Raw genomic sequence first — 14,522 nt, 5'->3', positions numbered from 1 at the left:
AGAAGGATAGATAACGAGTATAGTCTGCTATCTCAACAAGTTTAGCTTTAGGTATGGAAGAGAAAGAGGGTGGGAAGAGCATGAGAGGATAAGACAGCCTCACATAACCAGAAAAAAGTTTGAGTTATATGTGTTCTATAGTAGAGTCTGAGCATATTCACACTCTATAGAAAAGGTGGCAGTTGAGAGAAGGAAGTTGAAAATTTAGGGACAAGAACCAACTGACAGAATACAAGATGGAAAATCCAAGGTGAAAGATAAGCGTTGCATAAATGGAATCCTATGAGTACAAATGCAGGTATGTTTTGTGGTTAGCCTCAACAATGCAGGAGTGGACTGACAGGGAGTAGAACTGGGGAGGATGAGCTTTGAGAACAATAGGATACTTAAGAATGGTAGAACGTTGGAAAAGGCACTGGCCACAGCAGTGGAAATGGTGGTTGCACATAAATGCTCCATCCAGCGGCATTCTTACCTAACAAGAGGGTGGACAACAGCCTAGTTTTAAATAAACAGAACAGCTATCACATACATGTGAGTACAACAGAATGTTATCCCACACTCTTCCTGTTTGCTCTCTCTTTACCCCAACCAAATTTCACTCATGCATTAATCTATTGATCATCATCCCCAGTTCCTCAAAATAGATTTTTAACATTTGTTAACTTTTTGGGGAAGCATCTTTAACATGCACAAGGAGACACAGAGTAATTTAATGAACAATAGAGTTCTATTATTCAGCTTCATCAGATCTTAACATGATACCGTATTTAGCCCAATTAACAAAATCCTTGAACCAAATACAGGCATACTAGCTAGAAAAGATCTCACCACCAGCAAACATCAACATGCTCATTTACTTTCCAGGTTTTGTATGTTTCGTGAGTGATGCACTAAGTACCTCTTAGAACTTCATGTACTGTGGGCAGGCAAAAACCAAATATGGCCACAAATGGCCACTAGCAAGCTAACTAGTTGGTTTCCCTGAAGTTAACTGCTAATGTATGAAAGCCATGCAAATGAAATCATGCCCACAGGTACTAGGTTTGGAAAAATAATGCTCTGGCAAAGTATGAATTTTAATAAAAATATTAATTATGACTCACAGCACTGGCACTATTTTTCTTCAATACATGAACGCTCATTGCTACTTTGGCATTGGTAAATATGGGGAAGGTTAAGAATTATTTTTCTTTCACATCATGTAAAATCTCTGAAGCTGGAAGTATGTAATCAGTTTCTAAAGAGAAGAGCTTTATTCCATAAGCAGCAATAAATCATCCATTAAGCCTTTTAAAAAGATTGTAATTTGGACAAATACCTGCCAAAACAGACTGTGTGCATCTCCTCTGAGAAGTTCAACAGTATCCCCTGCCTGGATATGTAAGGGGGGTCCTTCATGAAGGCCGGGGGGTGGTGTTCCCATATAGTTCCTAATGACCTGCATCTTTGGTAAACCTGAAAACAAGCAACACACATTTTAGAACTCAGAAAGCAATAGTGTGTGAAGTCTAACTGTACTTTTTAAAAAATACTATTATTAACAATAAAAAAAATTTAATACCACTAAATCCAAGTAAACATTTGAAGTCATTCAATGCAATGCTTCTCAACTTTCTCATTATTTGAGATGGTGATGGAATAAGACACATATTTATACACTGATTTCTTACATACTTTTCCTCTCCCTTAGCATCAATCTCTTTTTCATTGAAAAAATATTTCTTTTGGCGGATGCCTGCTTCATAAAAAACACATCACGTAGGGTTTAATGGAAAAGAATCAATTTTTTCATCAACTCTATCCTTTCTGCCTATTACTTTCCTCTTGGGCCTTGGCTGATTTCATCACCATGGAGGCTCACCCCTTCTGTGTATGGATAACATTGCCCAGTATAAGGCTCATATCTTAAGGTTATCTTTGTAATTCAAAAGCAAAAAGGTGATGGATGTGCCACTGCAATACTTAAGACATTTATATGGAGAAACTCTTCAGGCTCAAATTTAGGCTTGCAAAACAGACCCAATAAAAGGGAACATGTCTAAACCAATAGCATCAACAATATTTGAAATACAGATCCATCCCTTCTCTTTGTATTTCTTTGAATGTGCAATGAAGGCCTCAGTTCAATATTTCATTTTTTGAGAACAGCAGCTTCAACTGCACACAGGTCTAATTGCACCAATATTGGTCATAAATGGACAACATCACAGCCATTTTTTCATTTAAGGGTGAAGCTGCTCTTTTCTAGAGAGAAATATCACTCATAAACTTATGTGTTGCACATTTGGGGACTTGAGCCATTGCTTATTACATATCCGGAATTTTAATTCTAATGACTGCCCATGCGGAAGCCGTAACTTGCTGAAAATGCTGCATGAAATAAAGAAGAGTGGATGGGGATGGCGCTGCGGCTCACTAGGCTAATCCTCTGCCTGTGGCACCGGCACCCCAAGTTCTAGTCCCGGTTGGGGTGCCGGGTACTAGTCCCGGTTGCTCCTCTTCCAGTCCAGCTCTCTGCTGTGGCCTGGGAGGGCAGCGGAGGATGGCCCAGGTGCTTGGGTCCCTGCACCCGCATGGGAGACCGGGAGGCAGCACCCGGCTCCTGGCTTCGGATCCGCGCAGCGCCAGCCATAGAGGCCATTAGGGGAGTGAACCAACGGAAGGAAGACCTTTCTTTCTCTCTCTCACTGTCTATAACTCTACCTGTCAAATATAAATAAATAAATAAATAAATAAATAAATAAATAAATAAATAAAGGGTGGATGACTGCTATTCGGTCCTGAAGGTCCAAATCCCCTAGAAAAGACCTCAAAAGCAACATGAAATGTTCCAGCAAATAGTTAAATTTTTCAACATCAACATTCGTTCCAAAGGGGAGAAAACAAATTAAACAGAATTGCAAAGTTTAAGTCAACATTGTTTTATCAATGCAGGCAATCAGAAGGCAGAAGACTGGAAAACACTGTGCCCTTAACCCCAATTCAGCCGCTGTGTTTGTTCAGGCATGTTACGTGTTGCTCCATCTCCCCTTCACTTCAGTTCTTGTGCCATGAACCCCTGGAGGTCTGGCTTTCATCCTGCATCTTTCATGGACTCTTTCCCCACCAGATGTTGTAACGTAGTGCCCCAACACAACCTGCACACTTTATTGCCTTTCCCAAAAGCATCACCCAGCAAGAGAACTCTTCTGGGTGAAGTGTTTATCAGACTTGTTCTTCATATGCTGTTAACGCCCTAAGTAGTTACCATTGCTAACTTAAACTATACCTAAATATCCTAAACACACGACAAGTGACATAATGATCGATCAATAGGCAGCAGACGATGTAGGATCAAGCAGAATTTTGAAATATGGACTGTTGCAATTGACAGTTAATCCACGTTTGGGGAGAGTTACAGTTAGCCTCTATTTTACTGAGCATTTCCAGGGCCAGAAAAGTATTTCATTTGGTAGACTCCCTGGGTAATCTCACTTTTATGCCAATTTTTAAATAGAGGCTGGAGGTAAGAAAGAAGAGTTTTAAAACCTGAAATGGCTCATGGACATCAAATACTGAGGCTGTCAAGAGCCCTGGCCTTCTCTGCAGTTGTCTCTTGCCAAGACCCATAAAGGGAGAAAAGCAGCAGTGCCAAGTGACAAATGATGGACACAGCAGCTTTTTTATTGTCCACATGCACAAATGAGTCATTCTTGAAAAAAAGATTAAAAATTCATAGAATTTTTAGAAAAAAATTAACTTTGATGACATTTCAACATTCATGTATATACATATGGAATTAAAACCACTAACATGTCAAAATGTCATGTATCACAGTACCTAGGTTCAAAATCCAGCTCTGGCTCCTGATTCCAGCTTCTTGCTAACGCAGACACTGGGAGTCAACAATGATGACTCAAGTAATTGGGTTCATGCCACTCCCATGGGAGACTTGCACTGCGTTACTGGCTTCCAAGCTCGGCCTGGCCCAGCCCTGATCACTGGAGCATTTAGGGATGATAGCTTGCTCTCTCTGTGTCTCATTTTTAGACATGGGGTGGGCATTTAGCATTGGGGTCAGACACTGGTTGGGACACTGGCATCTAATCTCAGAATGTCTGGGTTTGAGTCTGGCTTTGCTTCTGATTCTAGCTTCCTGCTACCGCATATCCTGGGAGGCAGCAGGAATTGCTGAAGTATTTGGATTTCTATCATGCACATAGGAGAGGCAAAATAAATTCCAGTCTCCTGGCTGTGGCCTGGTCCAATCCAGGTTGTCGCAGGCATTTAGGGAGTAAACCAGTAGATGTTGTAAGCTCTCTGTCTCTCTTATCCTTTCAGAAAAAAAAATGAAATAAAAATTTAAAAATATACACATACTCAGGTTACATAGATGCTGAGATGTGAAGCATGCAGCAGTGCTGCCTCATGTATCTTTTTAGATGGGCCAGAATGCAGCACATGGCCTGGTAAAATCATAATATTCTAAATAGACAACAACACAGATATTAACATAGTATAATCAAGAAATAAGACCTACCTATGAAAATCAGAATGATGTACTTTGTTTTTATAGCTCATTTATTCCTAATTTTTTTCATAGGCTATCTTTCTGGCTATTAATTTCTTCTTGGTTAGATATAAACTTCACTGGGAAAGTTAGTTAGTAGCATACCAGAATGAGTGTGTTGCTCACCTTATACCTAAAACAAAAAAATGTATAACTCTTGCCAAGAATAATAGTTGAGCCCATGTAATACCCAAAAGAAATGGTTGCTAGCCTCAATTCAGACATAAAGAACTCACAAAGCCCAGTGTTTGACTCATATGATCATTCTGTGGGATGAGTTACAAGTTTGTGAAATAAAGGAATTTATATTTTGGGCTATTTGTTAGGGTAGGGTAAGCTTTGGCTATTTATTCATAATTGGTCAACCTTTCAATCTCTCAACATGATCATGATCTGCTGTCAGGGCTGCAATGCTACAGAGATCAAAGGATCAGAGGAATAAGACAAAGACACAGTGATATGATGAATTCTGACACTTTCCCCTTGCTTATGACACTAGCATATAGAAGGCGTTGCACAATCCTTGGGGGGGGGGTGTAAATGGTTGCATTCCAAAAGGCCTCTTTATATTCTTCCTTCTCACAAAAAAGTCACAGTAACAGTGCTGTGAATATAATCATGTTAGCTGATAAATAATAAATGCAATTAAAATAAAAAGAGAGAATGAGTTAAACTTCACATCAGTGCTCAACCATCAATAGAATACTTAACACAATCTACTATCACAGCAGGCATCACACTTCATAAATGAGATCAAGAACAGAGAAGAAATTAGATTTACAGATGTTCACATTTCAAATAGCCATTTATTGTTGATTTAGTGTAGTTCTTCTCCCCTTACAAAATATGCCCAGCAGATTTTAACCTCTCTTTAAAAATGTGCAGGACAGAACATTCACTCCACATACCCATGACAACTCAGTCATTGTTGCATACAATTGATTAACAAGGTCTTCCCATAAACTTATTCAAAAATCTCTGTGTAATGTCTCTCCATTGACCTGCCTCCTTCCATCTGGAATTGTGCTGAGGAAGGCACATCTCCTTTTCACAGATTAGCCTTTTAAAACGTGTTCAGGCTTAAAATTCCTAGTCTCTTAAAAAAATCATTCATATCTTCCTATGGTTATCTATACTTCAAGGGATTCTGACATGCAAAACAGCATAAACTACAAAAGTAGTTCTCTAGTTTCCTTCATTGATACTGATTAAATGGAAAAACCTTCATTAAGAACTATTTTAAGAGTGGGGCATTCGGCAGAATGGTTAAGATGCCACTGACGACACCTGCATCCCACATCAGAGTGTCTCTGCTTGAATCCAGCTTCACTGCTCCTGATTCTAGCTTCCTGCTAATGCACACTTCGTGAAACAGACAATGATGGTTCAAGTAGGTAGGGGCCTGTCGTCCACAGCTGAGAACTGGATGGACTTCCAGGCTCTTGGCTTCGGCCTGGCCCAGCCTCGGGTGTGAGTGAATAAATGGATAAGAGATCTCTGTCTCTTAAATAAATTTCATTAATTTAAAAAAGTTATCCTAAAATAATGAAAAAATATACATTTCATTACACCATGAACTCACAACTTATCCTAGAAAGCTGCTTCTTTCTTCTTGGGAAAACACATACCCAGTACTTGCTTTAGTTCCTTTCTGCCCCAGACTTGCATTTACCATGTATACAAGTACAGTTACAATGCTACTCCCTAAAACATAAATGCTTATTCTACAACTGCAAAATAATATGCAATTTCAACACACATATTTGGGCAATCTTGAAAATTCCTTAAACTTTATATAATCAATAATCTAAGGAAATAAGATTAAAATGGCTCGGTCAAAACCTGATCTCCTAACAAATGTTTACTTACCTTAGCTTGTTTTATTCCCTACAATAATCGTGTGTTGTCCAGCTAACTATAGCTTTAGTACACATGTGGCTTCAGAATGCTCAGGGAAAATGTACATTATCTTTTAACTCCACATTCCCATGAATGTTTTGAAGCCCCCCATATAGCTTTTGGACAGTTTGTTCCTTTAATGTTTATTCATTCTATTACTTTCATCCTCAAGTCATCCTTCTGCATAAGCAATCAACACAGAGCAGCACTGGTTACATTAAAATGATGGTTTACTCCATTAACTGTTGTGGGGCCCTGGTCACATAACTCAAGCCATGTGGAAGCATGTAGAATGCTAGTCTCCCAAACATAGTGTTTATGAAAGAAAGACCTACAACAAGATTTCCTTTCAAATATGACTTCAATTCCTCTAAGTGTGACACATATCCACAAATAAAAAAATTTTTGATTTTTAAGATGTTAGTTCTAGGCAGAACCTCATCAGAATATCTGTCATATATAAACTACTTCACTGATACTTTTCACATAAACCTCAACCTTCAATGAATTTAACCAGTTAATTGTACCAGTATCAGCCATTGTGTCTTCTAAGCAGGGCAACAAGAGTGATTGCCATAATATAGATCAGTATCTATTCATGATGCTGACATCACTGGCCTAATGCAAAGGCCATCCCTGGGGCAATAACTACTAGGAGAGTGCTGCATGGGAGACAAATGGCCTGTCAGTAATATGCTGGCCTTTCACCTCTGAGGCCTCATTTAAAATCTAAACACAGCCACAGGAAAAAATAATTAGTTTTACAAGATGTCAGAGGATATAGTTGGTTTACCCTGGGAAACCGATCACAAGAATAACATATTCATTCATTCATTAAATGTGTCTGGTGTGCTCAAGTGCTGGGCTCGGCAGTTTCAGAACAGGGCAAGGGCAAGCTTCCTGTCCTCAAACAGCCAGTAGTCCACTGCACAGAAAGGTGAGCGCACACAACACAGCAGCACACGAGCTCCCACCCCAGGCGAATGTGTGGAAGATGCTCCTACCCATTAAAATGCTAGGAAATTTTAATATCTCGAGTAGGACCCTGAAATACACGTTTGAACTCGTCTGTACCTCTCATGGGTGTGGTTTCCAAACTCTGGCCAGGTTTGGGCATCACATTCTCGTGAATAAACATGCAAAGCACCATGACCCAAACCACTTTTTGAGAAAATTATAGTGAGGTATGTCTCTCATCTTATCAAATAAATGCGTTTTATAGTTTGAAAATAATTTTTCCTAATTTTGAGAATCTAACTTTTTTACATTTTTAAACTGATACGTAAAACTATACACGTTCATGGGGCTCCATGCAACATTCTGATACATGTATACACTGTGTAATGTTCCTTAAGGTAACTGCATCTATCACCTGAAATATTTACTACTTATTTATGGTAAAAACATGCAAAACCTCTTCTTCTGGATTTTAAAAAACAGGCAGTATATTACCATTTTCTATCATCACCCTCCTACTCTTGATACACATTCACAATCTAAGCGTCAGATGCTGATGACCAGGCTGAGCGGTCTGCGATGCTAGATGCTGGCCTTCACCTGCTTACCACACCCAGCAAGGCCCTTTCCAAGGAAGCACTGCTCCTTCCTTCACAGGTTGCACTTAACAGAGAAGCAATAGGAGCCCTGAAAGGAAACCATCTGCTTCAGCAGAAGCAGACAAGTTGGTGGAAAACAAACTAAAGAACTAATTGTTCACACAAAAAATACTTTCCATCAATGATTTTAAAAATCTGTACCCAAAGAAGCCTACTTTTACTTTTATAAACAATTATGAGTCACATGAAGGACATAATCACTGCTCATATAAAAACAAGGATCAGGCATAGAAGCTGATCCTCCAACTTTATAAACAGTGACAAGTGACCAGAGACTTCAGAGACTTCTATGCCTGAATTCTATGGGAGTATTAGTGAATCATGCATCAAGGGCGAAAGATATAATACCTTTTAGAAGTTACTTCCTTTATTAAAAAGAAGCTAGCCGGCGCCACAGCTCAATAGGCTAATCCTCCACCTAGCGGCGCCTGCACACCAGGTTCTAGTCCCGGTTGGGGCGCCGGATTCTGTCCCGGTTGCCCCTCTTCCAGGCCAGCTCTCTGCTGTGGCCAGGGAAGGCAGTGGAGGATGGCCCAAGTGCTTGGGCCCTGCACCCCATGGGAGACCAGGAGAAGCACCTGGCTCCTGCCTTCGGATCAGCGTGGTGCGCAGGCCACAGCGTGCCAGCCGTGGCGGCCATTGGAGGGTGAACCAACGGCAAAAGGAAGACCTTTCTGTCTCTCTCTCTCACTATCCACTCTGCCTGTCAAAAACAACAACAACAACAACAACAAAAAAAAGTAGTTCATCTAATTACATCTTCTCTTAGGAAACATTCTCCTTAGAATTAATTGGCTTAAGCTTCATTATTAAAAGATTTTGAACAAAATTAAAAAAAAAAAGAAGCTATAGACTACCAAATATGAGAACTGTAGAATCTCATGTTACTCTAAATTCATGCAAATTTAACATTCTGCTTTATCATATATGTGTACTTCAGTGGAAAAAAAACAAAGTTTCCCTAAAATCTTTAAATAAGATCAAAGTTCTGGGAGAATATTTGAAGTGTTTGGCATGCCGTGAAGTATCTTTCCTCAGGGTGTGATGAGTCCAGTCCAGGAGCACGGTCCTGAGCTAAGTCTCCTTACCTTCTTGGAAGACAGAAAAAGAATAAAATCACACAATTTCCAAGTAAGGGTATCATCATCTTATATGGTACATTATGAAATTAAGAACCAAATGGTATATAAATCAAGTAAACCCCAACAGCCAGACAGACACAGAAACAGAACTAGACCTCAATTTACCAACCCCAAGTCCAGGCCTCCCTGGTGCAGGCTGATCATTCTCTGCAACCTGAGGGAAGCCAGCAGTGGCAGGGACGTGGCTTCCTGACAGTGACCGATGGGCCCTCAGGACGATTTGATTCCCTGCTGGTCATGGATGCTAACCCAGGAAGCAAGAGGGGACGAGGTAGAACTTTCCTTCCAGGTGAAAGATTAAGAGCTCCTGCAAATTAGTTAAATTCTGGGAGAAAGGTAATAATTCCCACTGGTGTATTAGAAAGGCAGAGCTTCAAAAACCCTCAGCTTAAAAAAAGAAAAATCCCTGTGCTTGACAATCTGGTGAACTCAGTGCCTCACCCGTCCACATGCGGCTCTGTGGCTCCACGGGCAAGTGGTTGCACGCAGTTCTTTCTACACTAAGCTATAATCACTTAAGCCACATCATTCTTCCAACCACACCCAAGTGTCTCGGGATGGTGATTAGACAAGGACTGCACGTGAGACAGTAATGGTGCAGAAGGGAGTCTGTCCAAAGGCTCAGACCTCATGCAGGAGGATAAACTTGATCAACTTTTCTCTTAGAGAACACAGAATGTGGGAGGTGGAGTTTTAAGTCATTGAATGATAATTATTTCTCATTTCTGAGGAGAAAAGATAATTGGGAAGGGGTCAGCACTGTAAAGCAGCAGGAAAAGCCACCGCCTATGCTGCTGGCATCTGTATGGTCACCTGTTTATGTGCTGACTGCTCCACTTCCAATCCAGCCTCCTGCTAACTGCTAACAGCGTGGGAAAAACAGCAGAAGATGACCCAAATGTTTGGGTCCCTGCCACCCATGTGTCAAACTCAGATGAAGATTCTGGCTCCTCGCTGATCCTGGCTCAGCCACTGGGGAAATAAACCAGTGGATGGAAGTTATTCCTGTCTCTTCTTCTCTGTTAACACTTTAAAATAAATAAATAAGTCTTTAAAAAATGATTGGAATCAGGGCCAGCGCTGTGGCACAGTAGGTTAATCCTCCGCCTGCGGTGCTGGCATCCCATATGGGCGACGGGTTCTAGTCCCGACTGCTCCTCTTCCAATCCAGCTTTCTGCTGTGGCCTGGGAAAGCAGTAGAAGATGGCCCAAGTGCTTGGGCCCCTGCACCCACGTGGGAGAGACTGGGAAGAAAACCCTGGATCCTGGCTTCGGATCAGCGCAGCTCTGGCCATTGAGGCCATTTGGGGAGTGACGTTTCTCTCTGTCTCTCCTTCTGTCTGCAACTCTACCTCTCAAATAAATAAATAAAATCCTTTAAAAAAATGATTGGAATCAAAAATTTCCAAAACTATTGGTCCAGAAAGATCCACTGAAGCCTGCTGTGTAATCTTTCTTTCACGAAACGTACTGAGCTCCAGAATGACTGTGAACATGGTTTCCTGGGCTGGTTTCTGACCCTCCTATCATAGACCTCATCCACTCAAATTAACTAAGCATGTTTCTTTCCTTCAACCAACATGAACATTTAGCAATTCAGTCACAAAGGACATCTAAAGGACAAAAGAGAAAAAGTAAAAATGATTACGGCACTTTGTGCAACCGACCTTGCTTTCTTTGTTGTATGAGTTCATTCATTTATTCTACAAATATTTGCAGATCATTCAACTATAGATACTGGGATTACAGCTACAAAAACACTGACTAGGTCCTTCCCTCATACACCTTGTATTTTAGGGAAGACAAGCAAAAAAGGAAGCAGATAAATATAATAATATCAGATATAAATATTATAAACATGTATTTAGAAAAATATACTATTTAGAGGGTAACTCTTTAAGAGAAGGTGATCAGATCAGATTTAGACTCTGAGAAGACAGTCAGCATTTAGGTGGAAAAACCTGAACAGGCAAGCTAAACCACAAACTGAAGACTCAGAAATGCACCTGAGGCACTTAAGGGACATAAAAAAGGCAGTGGGGCGTGGGAGGGGAATCAGACACTGCATGAAGGCAGTGGCTACAATTTAAAATTGATAATATAAAATTCTGAGGACCTGTCTCACGTACACTAGTTCTGTTGAATTAATTGAGAAGTATTGAGCAGGTCAAGTTCTCGTTCTTTCTGGCACATACCAACTGTTGTCTGTACCCCCCCCCTTTTCCACCCAAGGTGAAAAATAGTCTTACCTAACTCCTCTCACTCTTCAAAGCTCATACACAACTTCTGCTAAGAAACCTTCTATACACTGAATTATATACCCTCCTCAAATTCCTATGTTTACCCTTAATCCCAGTGTGATAGAAGTGGGAACCTTTGGATGATTAGATAATGGGGAAGGAGTCTCCACAAAGAGACACTGGAAAACCTCTCACCCGCTCCAACCCACAGGCACACAGTGAACAAGTAGCAAGTTACGGACCCAGAGGAGGTCCCTCACCAGACTGAATCTGCTGGTGCCTTGATTTTGGATTTCTCAGCTTCTGGAGCTATCCAATTAACTGCTGATTACTGGCTGATCTGTCCATAGTATTCTGTTGTAGCAGTGTTACCAGAGAAGCAAAGGGTTCTTGTCTTCACGCAAGAAAGAATTCAAGCATGAGACAGAGAGCAGGGGAAAGCAATATAGCAAGGTTTATTAGGGTAGGGGCATCCGTAAGAACAGATGGGCACCTCTCCAGACAGGCCCTGAGAGAGAGTGTGCAGTTGACATTTAGGCTGGGGTGTTTAAGGGGATGGGTCTTGCCTTCCCGCCTCTTCTTCTCCTTCCCTCGAACAAAGGACTTGTTGGATATAAATACGAAAAATTCCTTTCTGAGTTTTTCCTCCGAGTTATCAGACAGGGGAAGCCTGACTGGCGTCGCCCTGCCTTAGAGGAACGATGTTTATCCGGTAGAAGGGGCAGGGCGTTTGAAATGCAGATACTGGGCTGCATCTGTTAGGTTACTGGGACGACTCTGAGATGCAGATGCTGGACCTAGATGTTAGCTCCTTAGGCCTTTGTCGCACACACATAAGCTCATTTCTGACTTCCTACCTAACAGCAGCACCACCCCTGTTCTCTACAGTGTAACTTCAATGCCTAAAATATGTACTCCCTTAGATTCTCATGCTTATTGCTTTAAAACCACTTATTACACAAAAATTAGTTAATTACTATAAAATATATCTACCAGGCCATAAACACCTTTCTATCTATAGTCTTCTTTAAAAAAAAAAAAAAGATTTATTTTTATTTGAAATACAGAGTGAGAGAGAGAACGTGTCTTCCATCCACTGGTTCACTTCTCATATGACCACAAGGGCCGGAGCTGGGCTGATCCTAACCCAGGAGCTTCCTCCAGGTCTCCCACATGGGTGCAAGAGCACAAGAGCTTGGACCATCCTCCACTGCTTTCCCAGGCACATTAGCAGGGAGCTGGATTGGAAGTGGAGCAGCCAGGAACCAGTGCCTATATGGGATGCTGGCGCTCTAGGCCAGGGCTTTAACCTGAGGTGCCACAGTGTGGGCCCCTGTCTATAGTATTCTAACAGTTTACATATATGTTTGACCATCTTGGCAACAAAGGTTATGTTCTTTATCCCAATAGATTGTTTTGGGAAGAAGGAAGGAAGATAGTGATCCTTCTCCCTCAAAGACCACACTTACAAATATGCAAATGTGCATATACACACATGTAGCTGTACCACTAAAATGTGTCTCTAATCAAACCACTTCTCCCCATCTTCATTTCCATCCCCCACTTCAAGCATTGCCATTCTAGCTGACCTTTCCTTGTCTATTCACATAATGCTTGATCACTCTACACAGAGCAGCCTGGATTTCTAAAAATATATTTAATGGCATTTCCTCTTTTAAAAAAAATCCCTTCCCATTGTACTTAAAATTAAATCTCAACCATCAGTCACCACTATAAGACCCTATATTTTCAAGCTCTGGTAAGTCTCCAGTCTCACCTTATCCAATCTCATAATCACTATTTGTAGTTATACTTACCACCTTCAGGTGCTTAAAACACCCAAGCAAATGGGTCCTACCAGGACAGTCTACATTAGGAATCTGTAATTTATACAGTGATTATCTATTATCCATCTCCTCTTTTTTCCTTTCGTATCTATCTATACTTCCTAAATTTATATGATAAACATCTATTATTTTAATTAGCTTTCAATAATAAAAAAAAGTCCAGACATATGGCCTAGCAGTTAAATGGCCATTAGCAGGTCCACGTCCCACGTGGGAGTGTTTGGGTTCGATTCCTGCCTCCAGCTTTCTGCTAATGTATACCCTGGGAGGCAACAGCGATGGCTCAAAGCAGTTGGGTTTCTGTAACCCATGCAGGAAATATGAACTGAGTTCCCAGCTCTGGGCTTTTACCTTTGGTCTCCCCAGCAATTGTTCTCATCTAAGAAGTGAACCAGAGGGGTATGGGGGCTTGCTCATTTTCACTTTCTGCCTTTCAAATAATTTTTTTTAGTTCAGTCTTTCCTGGTTACCAATACCATGATCATCACATGGAGTCTCCAAGAGAAAGTTTCTTTTTTTTTTTTTTTTAATGTTTATTGCTTTCATCTACTTGAAAGATAGTGTGAAAGACACATACATACACACACACCCTCCCTCCTTCTGTTGACTGGTTCATTCCTCAAATGCTCTCAGCAGCCAGGGTTGAGCCAGGCCAAAGCCAGGAGCCCAAGAGTCCATCTGAGTCTCCTGTGTGTGGCAGGTACCTGAGCACATGGGCTATCATCTGTTTCTTCCCCAGTGCATTAGCAGAAAGCTGGGTTGAAAGCAAAGTAGCTGGGACTTGAACCAAGAGCAGCTTTACCTGTACACCACAATGCCCAACCCTCAAGTCTATAAATTTAAAATAATTTCTAAATAAAAAATACTTAGTTTTATTGTTACTACAGAATCAAGCTCTCATCACTTATTATTAATTTTGACTTGATTTTAAACTGCATCAATACATTATCTGAAACTGAAATCTTACATGAAATAAAAATTATTGTAATGTGTAAAGTTGCTAATGTCTTTTTAAAAATCCTTAACGACTCTTATTAATTTATACTCATCCTGATTATGCTTTAAATTAGGAGACATGCATCATTTACGGTAAAAACAACCACAAACATTTTTATTCCTAGACACTCAATTGTTTCCAATTGTTTGCTTGCTCTTCCCTGGTTTTCTCTTGACCTCCCTCCTCCCTGTGATATACCTGCTTGAGTGGCAAAGGGCACATTCAGATT

General features: G+C 40.7%; 1 protein-coding gene across 2 annotated transcripts in view; it reads right to left on the bottom strand.

Annotated features, from left to right (window-relative positions):
• VAV3 (vav guanine nucleotide exchange factor 3) overlaps positions 1 to 14,522 on the bottom strand; it is a 404,596-nt gene that overhangs the window by 67,699 nt on the left and 322,375 nt on the right. For both annotated transcript variants that reach the window (XM_089300257.1, XM_002715817.6), the window contains exon 20: positions 1,322 to 1,458. In XM_089300257.1, coding sequence (XP_089156383.1) covers positions 1,322 to 1,458 — 137 coding nt within the window. The remainder of the gene's footprint in view (positions 1 to 1,321; positions 1,459 to 14,522) is intronic.

This window comes from Oryctolagus cuniculus, chromosome 7 (assembly GCF_051225735.1).
Source record: "Oryctolagus cuniculus isolate XC-2025 breed Fujian yellow rabbit chromosome 7, ASM5122573v1, whole genome shotgun sequence".
Classification (NCBI taxonomy): domain Eukaryota; kingdom Metazoa; phylum Chordata; class Mammalia; order Lagomorpha; family Leporidae; genus Oryctolagus; species Oryctolagus cuniculus.
The sequence above is the reverse complement of the archived record's forward strand: the minus strand, read 5'-3'. Positions and strand labels throughout refer to the sequence as shown.